General features: G+C 42.0%; 1 protein-coding gene across 2 annotated transcripts in view; it reads left to right on the top strand.

The window, feature by feature from the left end:
• jak2a (Janus kinase 2a) overlaps positions 1-20,474 on the top strand; it is an 86,146-nt gene that overhangs the window by 56,996 nt on the left and 8,676 nt on the right. For both annotated transcript variants that reach the window (XM_072661249.1, XM_072661250.1), the window contains exons 3-17: positions 580-703; positions 4,224-4,341; positions 7,340-7,485; positions 9,180-9,468; positions 9,575-9,694; positions 10,325-10,482; positions 11,466-11,577; positions 12,587-12,773; positions 14,992-15,116; positions 15,803-15,937; positions 16,120-16,207; positions 17,663-17,790; positions 18,344-18,482; positions 19,727-19,878; positions 20,211-20,361. In XM_072661249.1, coding sequence (XP_072517350.1) covers positions 580-703; positions 4,224-4,341; positions 7,340-7,485; positions 9,180-9,468; positions 9,575-9,694; positions 10,325-10,482; positions 11,466-11,577; positions 12,587-12,773; positions 14,992-15,116; positions 15,803-15,937; positions 16,120-16,207; positions 17,663-17,790; positions 18,344-18,482; positions 19,727-19,878; positions 20,211-20,361 — 2,172 coding nt within the window. The remainder of the gene's footprint in view (positions 1-579; positions 704-4,223; positions 4,342-7,339; positions 7,486-9,179; positions 9,469-9,574; positions 9,695-10,324; positions 10,483-11,465; positions 11,578-12,586; positions 12,774-14,991; positions 15,117-15,802; positions 15,938-16,119; positions 16,208-17,662; positions 17,791-18,343; positions 18,483-19,726; positions 19,879-20,210; positions 20,362-20,474) is intronic.

The raw sequence follows: 20,474 nt of genomic DNA, 5'->3' as shown, positions 1-20,474 counted from the left end.
AAATATGCATATACATAAAATATATGCTTTTGTTGGAGTAACCATCTCTACTGTCCAGGGAGGAAAGTTTTCTACTAAATTTTGGAGGAGCATTGCTGTGAGGATTTGATTACGTTGAGCAACAAGAGCATCAGTGAGGTCAGGATGTTGGATGATCATCATCCCACCTCATCCAAACTTCCCAACTGATCCCAAAAGTACTGGATGGAGCTCCACCATCCATCATTCCAGAGAGCACAGTTCCTCCACTGCTCCACAGCTCAATGCTGGGGGGCTTTATTATACCCCTCTAACCTATCTACAGGAACTAGACACACATGCACAAGTTGTGTTTGTTCATTTGCACATCTGTGTCAAGAACAGGCGCAACTGAAAGTAGCTGAATGCATTCATTAGAAGGGGTGTCCGTAAATATTTGGACATGTAGTGCATGTTGCCCCACATTCTACCCCATGCCATGCTATTCAGTGCCTTAAACGTCCCATCAGAACTGTATTTGCCATTCCTGCATCTGTGTGAGCATCTCTGATGTTGTCATTGTCTAATGTAGGTGTGTGTGTGTTTTCTTTGTTCCTGCAGGTATCAGTCCACTCTACTGCAGCCTGTTTGCCCTGATGAGGGAGAGTGATCGCATGTGGTACCCACCCAATCACGTCTTCAAGGCAAACGAGTCCACCAGTGAGAAGCTCCTGTTTAGAATAAGGTAGCCAATGACATTTAGAATCACATGACTCTGTAACCACTGCATCCACTGAATAGAATTCATTTATTCAGTATTTAAGGTGGTGTTTGATGAATTAACAGTAATTACGAGACGTTGGTTGGGGCAAAAAATGCTCCTAGATTTTATAAGTCTATTTAGTCTATTTTACCTTCCTTATACAGAGGGCTAATAGGGCAAAAAACTAAACAACCTTTTATTGGTTGGCTTACGACACTGCAGCGGCTCACAGGACCCACATTTTACAGCATAGTCACTAACAAAAACATTGTAATTATTGAAGAGCCTGTTATAACCAATGCTTTTAGCCTAGCCCCTACTCGCTTCCCCAGGATTGGCTTTCCTGAGTCGTACCAGTAAACATATACGCCAGTCCTTCCCTTCGCCTCCCTGATGTGTGTTTACCTCCAGTTTGGTTCAGCTAAGGTAGTCCAGTTTCTCTTTAAGGGAGAGATGGTAAAACCCAGTCAGCTAGTGTTAGCTTTTAGCCTAGCGCAGATCCCTGTTTGCTCCCTCTGGCTTTCTTTTGCCCCCATCACCTGCCTAGTTTAAGCTCTCCTTCTGCGGACATGGGTACGGAAAAAGCTGCGGCCAAAAGGCCTGGTTCCCGTAGGCCCTGACAACTATATAAACTAAATGGCCAAAAGTATGTGGACACCTGACCGTCGCACCTATATGAGTTGTTGAACATCCCATTCCAAGATCATGGGCATTAAAATGAAGGTACTACCTCTTTTTAGCTACAACAGCCTACACACTGCATAGGCGTGCAGGCATGCTAGAACAGGAAACCGTACAGTTGGCACTGTACAGTCTGGTAGGCAGTGTTCTCCAGCATTCACCAAACCTAGATTCGTTCTTCTGTTTCCTGACACTGTATAAAGTACCTATCTGTGTCACCTTCAGCACATGTCGAGGTGAAGCCTTTTCCACTGCATGTTAAAAGCGATTGCTGTGGGCTTTTCGGAATGACTCAATGTATCATCTACAGTTCAAAGAGCAAATCTCATTGTTGCTCAACCCTGAACTCCTCAGGGTCCTGTATTACTCGGCACTGAAATCACTAATCTGCCTTGCCTGCTGAAACTGCTGCTGTAGCGTGTGTAACTGTGTGTTTGTCTTGTGAAACTGCTTCACACCTCTCCTTTCATGGTTGAGATGGAAAGATCGATAGCAGCAGACGAGGCTCAGGTGTGTGTGTGTATGTGTAGGAGTTCACAGATGAACGAGGTGGAAACCAGTTCACTGCTCATGCCTTTACACGCCAACACAAGCAGAAACACATGTTGAGCTGGCTGAGATTTAATAGACAGGACTTCATGTTTGAAATATGTGGTAACTGGAGTAAACATGAAAAATAATTAATTCCAGTACTGAATATTAATAATCAAACTCTACTGAGACCAGTAGACTCTTCATATGCAGAATCGTGATCCAAGTGTAATATTTAAATTGCTAAAGAATTTATTAAGCTTGCAAAAGACATTTAGGCAGCTTGAGGCTATAAGGTTGCGGATAAATAATAATATTAATACAGTTTATTTATATTGCATGTGGGGCTCAAAGTTGCTTTACATGCTTAAAGTCAATCAAAAACATACAACACATAGAGGAAATGCATTGAGGTCACATTCCCAATGGAACATGCCCCTTTAGTCAAACTGAATGGCAAAAAACTCTGCAGCGTTTATTAGGTGAAGTGGCCAATCCAAGAATAAAACCAGCGATTACCTGTTCAGGTTGAGTCAGTTGAACTTGACAATGATCCATCCAAATTATTAAAGAACCAACAGTCCATTGACAGGGATGTGTAGCGAGGAACGTCCAGCTAACTGAGCCTCAAATCATACTATTTTATAGGAGAAAGCCTCGTATCTGAGAGCACAGTGAAGTGAATTGTCTTGGGAGGGATTGTTTCATGTAGAATAATTTGGATTATATTAAATTGCAGGCCTTGTTCATATCCTGAAAATGTGTCAAATGTCCAGTGTACCAAAGACATGAGACTCAAGTCTGACTCACCTCTCAGAAACTTGAGACTCAGCTGGGACTCTCATCCCGAGATCTTAGTCTCAACTGGGACATTCATCCCAGAGACTTGGGACTCAGTTTAGACTTACATCCCAGAGACTTGAGACTCAGTTTAGACTTACATCCCAGAGACTTGAGACTCAGTTTAGACTTACATCCCAGAGACTTGAGACTCAGTTTAGACTAACATCCCAGAGACTTGAGACTCAGTTTAGACCTACATCCCAGAGACTTGAGACACAGTTTAGACTTACATCCCATAGACTTGACACACACATTCCGGAAATTTGAGTCAACTCAGACTCACATCCCCAAAATTTCTCGTCCCGAGATCTTTGTTTCAACCCAGCCTCACATCCCAGAGACTTGAGACTCAACTCAGACACTTCTTCCAGACTTGAGACTCAGCTTAGACTCACATCCCAGAAATTTGAGTCAACTCTGATTCACATCTCGGAAATCTGATATTCAACTCAGACTCACATCCCAGAGACTTGAGACTCAACTCGGATTCACATCCCAAAAAGTTGAGACTTTAGACTCAACTCAGACTCGCATCCCGAGATCTTAGTTTCAACTCAGACACACTTCTCAGGGACATGACACTCAACTCTGGCTCATATCCCAGAAATTAGAGTCAACTCTGATTCACATCCCAGAAATCTGATATTCAACTCAGACTCACATCCCAGAGATTTGAGACTCAACTCAGACACGTATTCCAGAGACTTGAGACTCAGCTTAAACTCACATCCCAGAGACTTGAGACTCAACTCAGACACTTATTCCAGACTTGAGACTCAGCTTAGACTCACATCCCAGAGACTTGAGACTCAGCTTAGACTCACATCCCAGAAATTTGAGTCAACTCTGATTCACATCTCGGAAATCTGATATTTTACTCTGATTCCCATCCCAGTGACTTGACACTCAACTCAGACTCACATCCCAGAGACTTGAGACTCAACTCAGACACTTATACCAGACTTGAGACTCAGCTTAAACTCACATTCCAGAGACTTGACACGCACATCTTGGAAATTTGTGACTCACATCCCAAAAGTTTCTCATCCAGAGATCTTAGTTTCAACTCGCACACATCCCAGAGACTTGAGATTCAACTCAGACACTTATTTCAGAGACTTGAGACTCAACTCCGACTCACATCCCAGAAATTTGAGTCAACTCTGATTCACATCTCGGAAATCTGATATTTTACTCTGATTCCCATCCCAGTGACTTGACACTCAACTCAGACTCACATCCCAGAGACTTGACACTCAACTCAGACTCACATCCCAGAGACTTGACACTCAACTCAGACTCACATCCTAGAAATTCAGACTCACATCCCAAAAATGAGATGTGTGTCAATTCCGACACACATCCCAGAGACCTGAGACTCCACTCAGATTAATAACTCTGATCTTACACAATGTATCTCTCTCTCTCTCTTTCTCTGTCTCTCTAGGTTTTATTTCCCTGGCTGGTACAGTAGTGGATCAAGTAACGCTCATCGTTATGGTGTCACTAAAAGCTCTGAAGCTCCTGTGCTGGATGACGTCACCATGGCCTACCTGTTTGCCCAGGTAGGAACACACCTGTCTCACTGTCCTGAGTCTCTAGCAGGACAAAGATCACACAGCTAGTTAAAGAGCTAATTTCTCCAGTTGAAAAGCAGTATTTTCAGATCTTCAGGTGAGCTGAGAGTGCTGTAAAGCTTCTTTACCAATGAAACCCTTGATGCTTTTGTAGTTTTATTTAATTTGATGATTCAGTAACTATTATTAATTATTTTAGCTACAAAAGTAATCAGAATAACTGCTATGAAGCAACTGGCATGTTAGTGAGCTCATTTGAGGGTGAGGTATTAGGGTGTTGGGCCTTTAGGGTCTATGGCATCGCTCAAAAAAACCCTCATAGCATCTTTATTTTAGATAAATCTTTATTAGCATAGAATTAATAGGAATTTTGTATGCAAATATCTACTTATTTACTTGTGCTTATTTACAGTTACATTATTATATTATATAAATAATAAATATGAATAATTTACTGTATTGTTTTTTTGTTTGTTTGTTTGTTATTTGCACATTCAGCTCTTTTTGTTTGTCCCACTGCCAAAATTGATTGTAACGGTGAGCTTCATAAACACAGCTTTTGGAGTTTGACATAGACAGCCAGGGTGCAGGTTTGATGATGATGATGATTATGTGTGTGTGTTAGCATGTCTTTTCTGACCCTGCGTGGGTAAAGTGTGTGTGCTGGAACAGGGGAAGTGGAAAGAGGGGAGGAAGAGGGTGAGGTTGCACTCCTTTTTGCTCTTCCTTTATTTCAGAGAGATGTTTACATCCACCAGAGCCTGATTACTTAACCCTCTGCCTGCCTGAACACAGCTCTCTTTCATTTTTACTGCAGTGTAGGTGCGTGTGTGTGCACGTTGGTGTGTAGGTGAAGCTTCCACTGGGGGTGCACTTTTTTATGAAAGTGTTTTCCCTGCAGCTCAGTCTTGGTAGATGGTAGTACAGCATTTGTACTGAAACTATTGAAAGCACAGAAATCTGTGTGTTTACAGATTACCCTCCAACACCCCTCGAGAGTGGTGATGTCTATGCCCACCCCTTTGCCCCTGTGCTGGCCTTAGGCTCATGTGTGTCTGATCCAGAGTGTCTCGTCCTGTTGGTCAGGGCTCCAACCTCATGGTCAGGCCACTCTTGAAGTTCTCAGAACATCTCCAAAACACCAGGCAGGTCTTGTAGGGTTTTTTTCTGGTATGCAGTGGTCAGCACCTACCTACAGTCGTCATGGGCACCCATGGCTCACTGATGCTAATGGAGGTCCCAGCTTACCAGCATATAGTCAGAGCAGATCCTTCACCACCAATTCCTAGAAGAACATGCTGCAGGGAACTGCAGACCATCAGCACATGGAGCAGAGTGGCACGCAAGAGGCCTTTGCTCACTTCTGCTCAAGAATGAGGAGAAATTCCTGTCGACTGGGATTTCTGCCACTGCTGGTAGACCCGTATGACCGTATGCTTCCATACACCTGCAGATTCAGCTACTAGCTAGTCACTCCTTAACATCTGCCTTGCGACCCGTTCCCACACATCCAACGAGACAATCATATAAATGTATTAATATATGCATATATTGTCTGAAATGGCAACTTTACAAGCTCCTTATCTGGGCAGTAAGTGTTCATTTGCTCAGCAAAACACTAACCAAATAGTATTGCAGCCATGTATGGTGTATATTTACCTACACACACCTTCAGGGAGTTCAGAGAGTGTTTGCTGGGTGAAGGTTATGGGTCTTGAACACAGAGTTGTAGTTACACTGTCGTTCAGGGCTGCTGTGTGTGATGGGAATGGACTGCAGTGTTAGCCACAGCAATAACAGCTAATTCAGGCCTTTCCTGTTTCTAGCTTTTTTTCAACAGAAAAGGGAAGTCATGATACATTAATATTTAGTTTTTACTCACAAAGTGTGTGCGTATGTGTGTGTTTGCGTGTGTTTGTCTCTGTTCATTTCTGGTCAGGGACTTCTTCAGGATGTTTCGTTGGAAACTTCACCTTGTTTCCTTTGACTGTAATAAAATTCTCTTTTTTAAGTTTATAACTGAAGTATAATTAATATAATCAGCAGGTTTTCTAACACTGTTACAAATTTCATTAAAAAACACTCAAATATATATATAAAAAAAACACTGGTGTTTAGACATAAAAGGCGGAAAATAAATGTGGACACTGGATTGACAAAAGTATTGGGACACATGCTCATTCATTGTTTCTTCTGCAATCTTCTGATGGCTGCTATCCATCGGCAGCCGAGGCCCAGAGAGAGCACAATTGGCCGTGTCCTCTTTAGGGTGGGTAGGTGGCACTCTCCCTGCACATCACTTCGCTGGGGTGCTGGCCATCGCTGGCGTCTGCAGGCTGGTGCGTTGGCGCACTTCCCTCCAGGCGAGTTGGTTGCCAGTGCGATGTTGCTTCAGCGGCAGTCACATTGCTACACTGTGCCACCCGTCTAGAGTCCACTTACCAAGCGTACCAAGCCATAGCAACCACCTGGAAGACCTGAGCAACCATCTAGCGACCACTTTGCAATGCCATAGCAACCACCTGGAAGACCTGAGCAATCATCTAGCGACCACTTTGCAATGCCATAGCAACCACCTGGAAGACCTGAGCAATCATCTAGCGACCACTTTGCAACAGGATAGCAACCATCTTGAAGACCTGAGCAATCATCTAGCGACCACTTAGGAACACCATAGCAACCTCCTTGGGATACCATAGCAGCCACATAGTAACAGCCTAGAAACTTCTACACATAATTAAAAATAACTGCTTCATAATGTTGCTTTAATGTCTTCTTTGATCATGTAGAAAGTGGACAACCCTTCTGTGTGTCCGAGTTTTGACCAGTACTGAAAGTGTGTGAGAGTTTTGCCCTTGGATGTGTTTCAGGTTACCTTTTGCTGAGCTTGCTGTTCCAGGAAAGACAGTTTTCCATCTCTATTCACAGGAGGGGTGACATAAATACATTTTCAATCACCAATGCTCTCTCTCTCTCTCTCGTTCAGTGGAGGAGTGATTTCGTGGATGGTTCGGTCAGTGTTCCGGTCAGTCATGATGCTCAGGAGGAGTGTTTGGGCATGGCTGTGCTGGACATGATGCGGATCGCTAAAGAGAAGAGCCGCTCTCCAGTCGAGGTTTACAACAACAGCAGGTGAGCAGGAGGTTTACTGCAGGTGTAAGAAAATATCGATATATCAGAAAATCACAGTATTGTGTTCTGTGATGCTGTATCGATTCTCAAACACACAGTAGTGATTAATAATGAACCGATGTCAGATGTCAGATGTCAGTCTGTGGTTCATTTAGTGTTATGTTTAAACCTCCGACCAGTAGGTAGCAGTGTTGTACTCTGTCCTCAGATAAAGCCCTTATAGCCAAATGTAGTGTGTCTGACATTTGCTTCTTTAGTTTTGCACTGAAGCTCTTGTCTGTAAATATCTGTAAACACCCCTTCTAATGAATCACCCATTGCTGACACAGATGTGCAAATGCACACACTCAGCTTATCTAGTCCTTCTAGAGAAGTACGGCCAATAGAATAGAACTCTCTAGATATAAACATGAACCTAATAGAACCATGCCAGGTGTGGTCTAGAGGGGTATACAGCCGCCCCCCACCCCCCCACCCCCCAGCACTGAGCAGCTGGTGCTCCCCAGGAATGACGGATGGTGCTGCATCCAGTTCTTCTGGGATGAGTTGGGTTAGTGATCACCCAACATCCTGACCTACCTACCACTCTTGTTGCTGAATACAATCAAATTCTCACAGCAATGTTCCTTCAAAATCTAGTAGAAAGCCGCCTTCTCTGGACAGTAGAGACAGTTACTTCAACAAGAGCAGGATCAGCTCTTTTTAATAGCCTTGATTTTAGAAGAAACGATGATAGAGCAGGTGTCCCAATACTTTTGTCCTTATTGAGTAACTACATAGACTGTCTTTTATGCAGTTGTAGTGTAGCTCCAGCATGGGGCAGAAACCAGCAGCATGCCGTTGTACAATTAAAACCCCTGTGTGTGTGTGTGTGTGTGTGTGTGTGTGTGTGTTCTAATAGGGATGAAGGCTTTAGCAAACAGTGCACATTCATTTAGCCTCATGCAGCTAGAATCGTGGCTGTGAAAGCTTTAGTTTGGCCAAACTGATCTCTCTCTTGCTCTCTCCATGAATTCATTGGATTTCACCGCTGTGTGTGTCCTTTCAGAGTCTCTCTGATTAGACAGTTCCTATGTTAACCTATGTTTTACTGTCAAATCCTTCAGTGTATTTTTCATGTTAAGTAATGCAGTTAATCTTTGGGTTGAATGAAAAAAAAACTCTTATTTCCACTTCGAAAGTCAACAAAATGTGTCCTTTTAACAGAGATGTCCAAACTTTTGCAGGAGACTGTAGTCTATGTACACGCTGCAAAAATGGCATGTGTTGTGTTATTAAGTTTAAACCAGTATTTAATTCATATTTAACAAGCATATCTGTGTCAGCAATGAGTGCAATACTGGGGGGCTTCTACCCCTCTTGCCCATGTAAGTTCATGTTATTGTGCCCCAGAGAGTCCTATTTCTATTTGCAGTACTTCTCTACAGGGACTAGACAAGCTGTGTGTGTGTCGGCAGTGTGTGCAGCTTAAAGTGACTGCATGCATTCATTAGAAGGGGTGTCCACAAATATTTGGACATGTAGTGTACTTGCTAAGCAAGTTTTGAATGAGCAGCGGCGGCAAAGCAGCCACACACTGATATAGCCCATGGTAGTTGTGCACCTGTTTTGCTGATGATTTACCTCTACCATCTCTCTCTCTCTCTCTCTCTCTCTCTCTCTCTCTCTCTCTCTCTCTCTCTCTCTCTTTGCAGCTATAAGAGTTTTCTCCCTAAAGGAATGCGAGCCCACATACAGGACTATCACTTTGTCACCCGGAAGCGGATCCGTTACCGCTTCAGGAAGTTTATTCAGCAGTTCAGTCACTGTAAAGTGGGTGTGAGGGACCTGAAGCTGAAGTATCTGGCCAGTCTGGAGAATCTGCAGGCGGCGTTTTACACCGAGCGCTTCCATGTCTCTGAGCCGTCCATCGGCAAGGGCACCATCGTTGTCACCGGCAACCACGGCATCCAGTGGACCAAAGGGAGAGATACAGACGGACAGGTACAGTCCAGGATATCTCTGCAGCACTGTGTAAAAACATTATTATATTTATATACTAATAAATAGATATACACACACCTCTCACTCTCCCTGTTTCTCTCTGTAGGACCTGCAGGTATACTGTGACTTTCCTGATGTTATTGACATCAGCATTAAGCAGGCCAGCAGAGACGGGTCCGTCGAGAGTCGCATTGTTACCATAAACAGACAGGACAGCCAGACACTGGTACGACTGTATACAATACTGTGCTGAATGTTTTAGGCAGCTGTGAAAATTAGACTGAGGAGCTGCTTATCTGGGCAGTAAGTGTTTTAGTATCAGCTCAGTAAAACACTTATTAATAACATTCTTGTGGTTCAGGTCATGGTGGTTCTCCATCTCCAAAGTTCTCGTCTCTCATGGAGTCTAGTGTTATTTAGAATTCTCCTCAGATCAACACCTGGTTTGGTGGTAAATCAGGGCTTAATGATGGTAAATCAGGTGAGCTGCTGCTGCTGCTGATGATGATGGAGTTGAACACATCCTCCATGCTGTGCTGGCTGGACTGGGGGGCGTCCAGGAGAAACCTGGAGGAACCGAGCTCTGTTCTTCAGACTAGCTCACCGACAAGATCTCACTACTTTCTTTTTTCAGGACGAGAAGCTCTTGTTTCTTATCTGTTCTGATGAGATCTGGAGCTTCTATAGTAAAACTCTCTTACTGCTGATTAGGAGCCTAAAGCTTCTGCACAGTGCTTTACTATGTAGAATATGGAATATATACTGAATATGTACAGTATGTGTTTATGTATGTATGTGTGTGTGTGTGTATATATATATACACTCAAACTCTGTCTCTGTCTCTCTTTGTCTTTAGGAGCTGGAGTTTCACTCTTTGGTGGAGGCTCTGTCTTTTGTGTCTTTGATTGACGGCTATTACAGATTAACCACAGATGCGCATCATTATCTATGCAAAGAGGTGGCGCCTCCTAGGCTGCTGGAGGCCATACAGAGCAGTTGCCATGGCCCTGTCTCGTGAGTTAATACACAGACACACACACACACCATACACGCAAACATTCTTGGGATAGGGTTTTTAGCCTCCCTAAAAAAATACATGCATTGGCCTTCAGCACCAAAAAACAGGAGGACAGTTAACATGTCTGGAGGTCCCTCCAACCCAGACGAAAGGCTTGGATGTCACACTGTTTACTGGGGAGTGTGTTCAGTCTGGAAAGCAGCAGCGTGCAGACAGTGGAATCCTCCTGTGAGGAGTTTAGCAGGGGAGAGCAGAGAAAGAGCATTGTATAGAAAGAGAGTGTGCCTTTATGTTAACACTACATCACATCTCTGACTGGACAGACTAGCACCAGACCAGCTTACTGATGATCTTTCTGGAGGAGAAAAGAATCTATCCAGCAAGTTTAACATTAGCAAGCGCCCTGAACACCACAACTAGCATTAAACTACTCAGCAGGACCCGGCACTGAGGGGTCTGACCCGGCGCTAAGGGGTCTGTTTCTCAAGGGTTTTAACCAAACCTGGCTGAAACTGTTTGAATGGACGCTGAATGAATTAACGATGATCTTCAAGTTTAGCAGGCTAGCATTTTAAATCATAAACATGAGTAAATCTGTGCCACCATTCAGCCCTGCGTTCACTCCACTTCAGATTAACTCTCAATTTATTAGTCACATCATTAAAAATGACACATGATGGCGGGAGTTTTTCAGCTTGAGTTGAACATGGTTAAACTGGACGGAGTGGGAAATTCTGCTCAGTGTGGTTGAATTATGGGCGTTCCCGCTTCCGCATTAATAAATGTGGAAGTGTGAGAATGGTCTGTTGGATATTTGTAGTATATTGTTGGCTGTCATGATATTGCATGACAATAATACCGCCCGCAAAAATCATGGTTTTATTTTTCATGCATAACAACATAACCTACAGCTTTAATGGCCAATTCCAACACACTGAAATCCGATCACACAGCTCACTGAATGTGTTTTTGTCTTTAGGATGGAGTTTGCCATTAGCCGTCTGCGACGCTGTGACAACGCTAAGGGAATGTACATCCTGCGCTGCAGCCCTAAAGACTACGACAAGTACTTCCTGTCTTTTGTGGTGGGGGTGAGTGAGTCCAGTTGAGAAAGAGTTGAGCATCAGTGGGTGTAGCTCAGTGAGCAACGTCATTATCCTTCAAACAGCTGACTTAGGTCTGATTTCTCAACCTAGTAAACAAACGACACTACACCAATAAGACTTCTCGAGCAAGACGCCAACATCTATAAGATGGTTAAACTGTAAATACTAGAAACCTTCAGACATTCAGAAAGAATTGTTTTTTGGAGGCTGGAAAATTGACATTTCTAAGCATTAATATATGTTTTATGTATATTATTTTATCTGGTTTATCTGATTTATTATTTACTGATTTATTTATTAAATTAATTAATAAAATGAATTTTATATATATATATATATGTAAGAAGAAGACATCTCAGACATTTTCCCTTTTTGACATACACTGTATGTCCAAATGTTTGTGGACACTCCTTTTCATGAATGCATTCAGCTAAGTTGCACCCATTACTGACACAGATGTGTAACTGCACATCAGTACCTTGTCCAGTGCCTGTAGGGAGGTGTTGCCAATAGAATAGGAATCTCTGGGACACATAAAAATAAACCTCTTGGCACCATGCCTAATGCCAGGCGTGGGCTGGAAAGGTTTATACAACAAGTTGTTCCATTCTGGAGAATGAACTGCAGGCTGTGTAGCGATGGTACTCCATCAAATTCTTTTGGGAGTTGGGGATAAGGTGTGGTGGTGAACACCCAGCATCCTGGCCTCGCTAACGTAACACAACCTGCACAACTTTTTGCTGAATGGAATCAAATCCTCACAGCAATGCTCCTCCAAAACCTAGTAAAAAGTCTTCTTCCCTGGACATTAGAGACTCCAATAAAAGCAGGAGAAACTCTGTAATACCCTTTGATTTTAGAAGAAACAATGAATGAGCAGGTGTCCCAATACTTTTGTCCATATAGTGTAATTTGAGTCTGGTAGTTTGTTATAACTGATGATGTGTAATGTGTGTGTGTGTGTGTGTGTGTGTGTGTGTGTGTGTGTGTGCAGTATAATGGTGCGTTTGAGTATAAACACTGTCAGATCGTGCGCACACCAGCCGGCGAGTTCGTTCTGAGCGGGGCGAAGTGTGTGTTTGGCAGTTTAAGTGAGCTTCTGCACCGTTACCAGAAGGAGGCGCTGCGCTCGGAGGGGCACGTCTTCCAGTTCACCAAGTGCTGCCCACCTAAGAGCAAAGGTCAGAGGTCACACAGAATGTCCTAAACACATCAAATACAAACTATACAACATTTTATAAAAGCACACACAAAACACTTCTGGACAAATTGAGTGATTGATCAGTTGATTTATTTTATTTTGTCTTATTGATGGGATTGTTTTTTTTTTATTGTTAGATTGGTTTGGACTCATTTATGGATTGTTTTTGATAGATTGATTGATTTTGACTGATTGATGGCTTGTTAATGATTAATAGATTGATTAGTTTTGATTTATTGGTTGATTTTTTGATGAACTGATTGATTTTGACTTATTGGTGAAATGTTTTGATTGATGGACTGATTGATTTAGATTTATTGATGGATTTATTGATTTTGATGGATCGATGGATTCAATGATGGATGGATTGGCACTGAAATGCAGTTAGCATTTAGCAGACAGTACAAACAGTAGTAACATACTGTAGATCACAGTGTACAGCACAGTGCAGATATTAGATATTTTAGATATCCGTTAAATTTACAGTTAAAAGCTGCTTATCTGAGCAGCTGTTAGAATAAACACTAGTAATAACACTCCTACAGAAAGTGGTGGAGGTGGTTCTGCATCACTGTGTTCATCATTAGAACATCTCCAAAGTTCTCCTCATGGAGTCTAGTCTTATTTAAAGGCATTTGTATCTTATTTTCTGAAACACTGACGAAGATCAGACGCTTGCTCAGGAAGTCTGAAGAAGGCGAGATTGCTGACGGCTACATTACACTGCATGTAGAGTGTTTACATTAGACTTACCTGCTGCTGGCGGATACAGCCACATGGGAGGCGGTTGAATGTTTAACCATGACAAATTCCTAAACACACACCAGCTTCCCTCATCTTTCTTATCTGTGCTCTGAGTGTATGTGTGTGTGTGTGTGTGTGTGTGTGTGTGTGTGTGTGTGTGTGTGTGTGTGTGTGTATTCTGTAGAACAGAGTGTTTGTGTAGAGACAAAAAGGTCCCCTATAGGGGGTCCCACCAAAACGGCCTTATGCCAGCAGTGACTCTTTATCTCTCTCACACACAAACACACACAGACAGTACATCAGTTTCGTCCAGATCAAGTTATTTTGCCCCCAGTCCGAGTCTCTTAATGCTGAGTATCAGACGATACTGATCTGATTTGTGTGTGTGTAAATAATCCAACCCCACAGTTTAGATCAGACGAGCTGCTGATTAATGGGTTCAGTAAAATCTCTTTATTTTCATTCTCAGTTTCTATAATCAGACTTTCTGGACTGACTGATTCAGTTTAGTTGAGACTTTTCTTAAAATGATGTTTTATAGTGTTTAATATCTAATAATCCCTCTGACTCTCCTCCCTGACCAATCAGCTCCCAGCTCCTCTACAACAGTGCAGTCTGATAACGTCCTGTGTGTGTAGTGGTACACACTCTGGACTGGTATCTGTGGTTGTTGGTCTACTGGTGTGTAATAACTGGTTTATAGTGGGTGAATGTGCTGTCTGTGGGTTTCTATAGCGTGTGTGTGTAGATTAGCATTAGCATTAGTGCCTCCACTCCGTTCTGAATGGGTTCTTCAGTGCTGGTTTATAAACAGAGAAAGGCGAGTGCCGGTTCTGCGGTTCTCCCGCTGGTAAAACAGACCGTTTCAGTGATGGTTTTATAAAGGATCAGATATTATGGTCTGTTTTCAGGTTCCACTGTAAAATAGCTCCACACTGCAGAACCTCAACTTCTTTATTTACCTTCTGAGAACGTCCGCACTGCTGCTGCAGACGGGAGGTAATGTCGGACAGGGATTAAAATAGCCAGTACCCAATCCATTAACATATCAGCCTTGATCCTAATCGGGATCATGAATATAAAAAAATATTTTTAATAAGCTATAATGTCAACACACACTTTACAGCTTCACACTGCTAACATTCTCCTCCGTGCTGCATTCAGTCTGAATGAACAATTTAAATGAATTTATTTATTTATTTTATTTTAATCAATTTATTTGTAGAGGCTTTTTAGAACAAATGTTGTCACGATGCAGCTTTATAGAGATCCGGTCTGAGCCTCTTTTGAGCAAACTAGTAGCAACAGTGGCAAGGAAAAACTCCCTCTGGTGGAGAGAAAGAACCAAGACTGAATATTGAATTAATATGCTGATATTTTGGCTTTTGTGACATTTTGGTCTCTTTCCTCCCCCTTTCTCCTGCTTCCCTCTCTCTCTCTCTCTCTCTCTCTAGAAAAGTCGAATCTGTTGATCTGCCGGACTAATCAGGGTTCAGACGTGCCTCTTTCTCCTTCAGACTTCAAACACAACATCAGTCAGATGGTCTTCCACAAGATCCGTAAGGAGGACCTAGAAACTGTAAGTTTCTCTTTTTCTCGCTCCCACTGACTCACAGGACTAACATTGGGCAATTCACTGGTGTATTTCAAAAGTCCTGCAAGTGTCATCACAACTGAATCTGTCACATTGAGGACACCCCTCTAATGAATGCATTCAGCTACTTTAAGTTGCACTCATTGTCTGACACCGATGTGCAAATGCACACACACACACACACACACAGCTTGTCTAGGCCCTGTATAGAAGTACTGCCAATAGAACAGGACTCTCTGGAGCAGATAAATAAACATGGACCTATTGCCACTTTGTCTTCTAATGCCAAGTGTGGGCTTGAGGGGTATAACCCCCCCCCCCCCCCCCCCCCCCCCAAAATTGAGCTGTGGAGTAGTGGAAGAACTGTGTTCTCTGGAATGATGGATGGTGGTGCTCCATCCAATACTTTTGGGATGAGGTGGGGTGGTGATCATCTATCCAACATCCTGATCTCATTAAAGCTCTTGTTGCTAAATGCACTCAAATTCCCACAGCAATACTCTTCCAAAATCTAGTAGAGAGCCTTCTTCCCTGCACAGTAAAGACTTCAACACAAATAGGATACAGTTTTTAAGATTGATTTTATAAGAAACAGTGAATGAGCAGGTGTCCCAATACTTTTGTCCATAAAGTGCAATAAAATGATTCTGTGCGTGTGTGTGTTGTTTCAGATGGAAAATTTAGGTCAGGGGACGTTCACTCAGGTTTTCCGAGGCATCAGGCGAGAACTGGGGGATTATGGAGAGATGCATGAGATGGAGGTGGTGATGAAAGTGCTGGACAAGACTCACCGCAACTACACTGAGGTATTATGGGAAGAGCAAAACAATGCAATCCTGATTAGCGTAGTGTGGGAGTAAAATTTCAGATATTATTGCATTGAAATAATCATTACACTTCTTTTAAAACACAGTGAGTGGGTTCATTTAGCATGAGTCATGTAATTGATGAGCGCTGAAAAAATGTAAAACTCTCTTATCTTTCCCAGTCTTTTTTTGAAGCCGCCAGTATGATGAGCCAGTTATCCCACAAACACTTGCTGTTAAACTACGGGATCTGTGTGTGTTCTGAAGAGCGTAAGTGTTTTAGGGTTTTGTTGCCCTACCCCACCAACACACATAAATACACCCATACACCCATAAACATCCATACACTTCCTCCTATGATGACCTACATTATGAATTCATACAGGACGTAAGTTCAGTATACTGGTGAATACCTCCAGGGCTCATAGCCCTCAATCATACAAACATAGCCCTAATCTACCCTATATGTCCAGAAGACACCTGCTCCTCTAAGTCCGAGGACTGTCCCCTCTTTGCTGCTGTGGTAGCAGCCTCTACTCTTTCGGAAAAGGCTTGAGATGTTGTAGCATCAATATCCCAAATAATATCTCATTAGGAGCAGCAGTGAGGTCAGGGTTCACGATGTTGGGTGATTAGTTCTGACACTTCAGCTCATCCTAAAGCTATCGAAGGAGCTCCTTCACTCCAGAGAATGCAGCTCTACTGCTCCACAGCCCAATGCTGGGCGGCTTTATACCCCTCTAGCTGATGCCTGGCATGGAGTAGTCCCTTTCTGTTGTGGTAAAGTAGGTGCATTTACTAATTACAAGAGGTGTCTAGATACTTTAGGACAGTTTAGTAATTGAACTTGTCTAGTAATTTGATGCACAATGTGTGTTTATTTGCTTAATATAACATTTTTAACTTAATTGAACTTAATTGCAAGCATTATGATCAATATGACCATGTTATGTTTAATATTTTTTCCAGAAATATTCAGTTCAACAAATTTGTGATTGTTTAAAGACAATGGCTGTAAAACTGACAACAATACTATATGTAGGTTTAGGTATTTTCACAGAGAAACATAAATAAAATTTCATGTTAATTCAAATTAACATTTCAGAGTTTGATAAAATAAAAAAACCTCTGTACACTGATGTACACTATATGGACAAAATTATTGGGACACTTACAGGCGCTTTCATGACATCTCATTCTAAACCCATAGGCTGTATTAATCTGGAGCTGGTCCCCCTTTGCTTTGCAGCTCTACCAGCAGCAGCAGGTCTGGAGCTCTGCAGTTATTGAGTCAGTTGGAGGCTTTTCTACACTATGAGAAAAGTCTGAACTCAGCACTCGGCCCTGACCCCGCTCTGTAGCTTTACGTGGTCTGACTTTCTGTGAGCTGTTCCTCCTAAACTCTTCCACTGTTCAATAATAACACCACTCACAGCTGATGGAGGAGGGAAGGCCTAAATTTCACCAGCTGACTTGTTGTTGTTGGTGCAGCTGTGTCTCCTATTACATACAGAACCACGCTGGAGTTCAGTGAGCTCTTCAGAACTTCCTGTCCTTTCACTAATGTGTGGAAGAAAGGCAGACTGCAGGACTAGGGGCTTGATTCTATACATTTTTGATTAAGAGGTGTCACCTAATATTTTTATGGTGTGTCCATATTGTGTATATTAACGTTAAGAGTGTGTTGTGGAAGCATTGGGTAATCACTGAAACGTTTCCGCTCAGACATCATGGTGCAGGAGTATGTGCGCTTTGGTTCACTGGACACGTACTTGAAGAGAAACCGCGCCTGCATCAACATCACCTGGAAACTGGAGGTGGCCAAACAGCTGGCCTGGGCGATGCACTACCTGGTGGGTGAGGGTGGCAGTGACACCTGTGTGTCAGTACTGTGTACTGCAGTTGGCTTTTTTTTTAAGTGAATTTCCAAGAACATCATCTATTTGTAATCCTTAGATTACTAAAGTTATTATAGACATTTTTCTGCACATTCAGTGTGTGCCGTTGATTATTATTTTCATAATGTGTATTGGCTTAAATAATTATAATTATTTAGGTCAATCATATTGAATTTGTATTTAGTTCATGCTCTGTATTGGCAGATTTAAGACTGAAATCCTGACTTTTTCCATGTGTTTCGAGCCCAAAAACTGACAAAAGCATATTAAACTGTAACAGTGCATTTACATAAGATGAGACTGTGTACACAACAAAGTTTTTAAAATCATAATCAAATCTCCTCCTCTGCACTAATTTGTGAAAGTTTGGGGATATAAAATCTGGTCTGTCCACTCAATTCCACCGGTTTCATTTAGAACCTAAATGTAAGATGCTTTTCAAAACATAGACTAGCTCATATCTCCTGTCCTGTGAGTGTTAATGATGATGTGTGCTCTGTTCTTTTAGGAGGACAAGAATCTGATCCATGGAAACGTTTGTGCCAAAAACGTTCTGCTGACCAGAGAGGAGGACAGAAAGACTGGAACTCCACCATTTATTAAACTCAGTGACCCTGGCATCAGCATCACTGTACAACCCAGAGAGAGTAAGATTTACATAAACACACACACACACACACACACACACACACACACACACACACACTCAATCTGTTTGTAAAATATAACGTTAGAATAAACCCCCAAAAAATATAAAGTCAGTGGTCAGTGAGAGTGTCTACCTGTAATTAACTCTATATAACATTAGAATAAACCCAAATAAACATAAAGTCTGTGGTCAGTGAGAGTGTCTACCTGTAATTAACTCTATATAACATTAGAATAAACCCAGATAAACATAAAGTCTGTGGTCAGTGAGAGTGTCTACCTGTAATTAACTCTATATAACATTAGAATAAACCCAAATAAACATAAAGTCAGTGGTCAGTGAGAGTGTCTACCTGTAATTAACTCTATGTAACATTAGAATAAACCCAAATAAACATAAAGTCAGTGGTCAGTGAGAGTGTCTACCTGTAATTAACTCTATATAACATTAGAATAAACCCAAATAAACATAAAGTCAGTGGTCAGTGAGAGTGTCTACCTGTAATTAACTCTATATAACATTAGAATAAACCCAAATAAACATAGTCAGTGGTCAGTGAGAGTGTTTACCTGTAATTACCTCTATATAACATTAGAATAAACTCAAATAAAGAAAGTCAGTGGTCAATGTGAGTGTCTACCTGTAAAAAATGATATAACATTACAATAAACCCAAATAAACATAAAGCCAGTGGTCAGTGAGAGTGTCTACCTGTAATTAACTCTATGTAACACTAGAATAAACCCAAATAAACATAAAGTCAGTGGTCAGTGAGAGTGTCTACCTGTAATTAACTCTATATAACATTAGAATAAACCCAAATAAACATAAAGTCAGTGGTCAGTGAGAGTGTCTACCTGTAATTAACTCTATATAACATTAGAATAAACCCAAATAAACATAAAGTCAGTGATCAGTGAAAGTGTCTACCTGTAAAACTCTACCCATATAACACTAGAATAAACCCATTGGACATGTGGATTTGTTCAGTTCTGCCAGCAGCTCATTTGATTGACTTTAATGGAGGACTGATTAGATAAACTAGGTGTTGGGTCAGAACTGGAAATACTGGCCTTCCTCCTGGAGAGCACTGGAGAAATGATTAACCGAACACACTCTGACACTCGCATTAGAAACGTAGACTTAAACATTTTATATCATTCTACATACGACCTTAGTTTCTAACCTTAGTTAATTAGCTAGAGCGTCTGGCAGTAATCACCTGTTCTTTTCTGTGTGTAGTTCTGATTGAACATATCCCTTGGGTCCCGCCGGAGTGTGTGGAGGACTGTAGAAATCTGAGCTTGGACACCGATAAATGGGGTTTCGGCACCACGCTGTGGGAGATTTACACTGGAGGAGAAAAACCTCTTAGCTCATATGACTCCTCAAAGGTAATACACACTCCCACACCTGTTACTCAACAGCTAATGCACTCTGATTACTAATCAACTGGCTCACCGACTATAATTAATAATAATAATCAACTGGGTAAAGGGCTCTAATTACTAATCAGCCAGTCAATCTTTAGACGTCTAGGGTTATTACTGTCGATTTTCTTTAAGATTTAATTTTAATTGTAGAGTCAGGCTCATAATTCATTATAATTTCATAAAAAATCTATTCTGTATTGGACAGCTTAATACTTGACTGTCTCCCATTAGTGTTAATGTACCTATGCTGGCATTCTTAAGGCCTGTTTTGTGTGTGTGTGTGTTTTCCGCAGAAACTGCTGTTCTATGAAGACAGGCATCAGCTGCCCGCTCCGAAATGGACAGAACTGGCTAATCTGATCAACAGCTGCATGGATTATGAGCCCTCGCAGCGGCCATCCTTTAGAGCCATCATCAGAGACTTAAACAGCCTCTTCACACCTGGTACATACTGATACTGATCCAACTGCTTACACTGAAAATCCAGCCTCTTCACACCCTGAAACACACCACTGTACTTTCTAACACAAAAGCATCAGTAAAATCAGGATGTTGGA

This window comes from Salminus brasiliensis, chromosome 18 (genome assembly GCF_030463535.1).
Source record: "Salminus brasiliensis chromosome 18, fSalBra1.hap2, whole genome shotgun sequence".
In the NCBI taxonomy this organism is placed as follows: Eukaryota; Metazoa; Chordata; class Actinopteri; order Characiformes; family Bryconidae; genus Salminus; species Salminus brasiliensis.
Note: the sequence above shows the minus strand (reverse complement) of the source record. Positions and strands in the feature narration are given on the sequence as shown.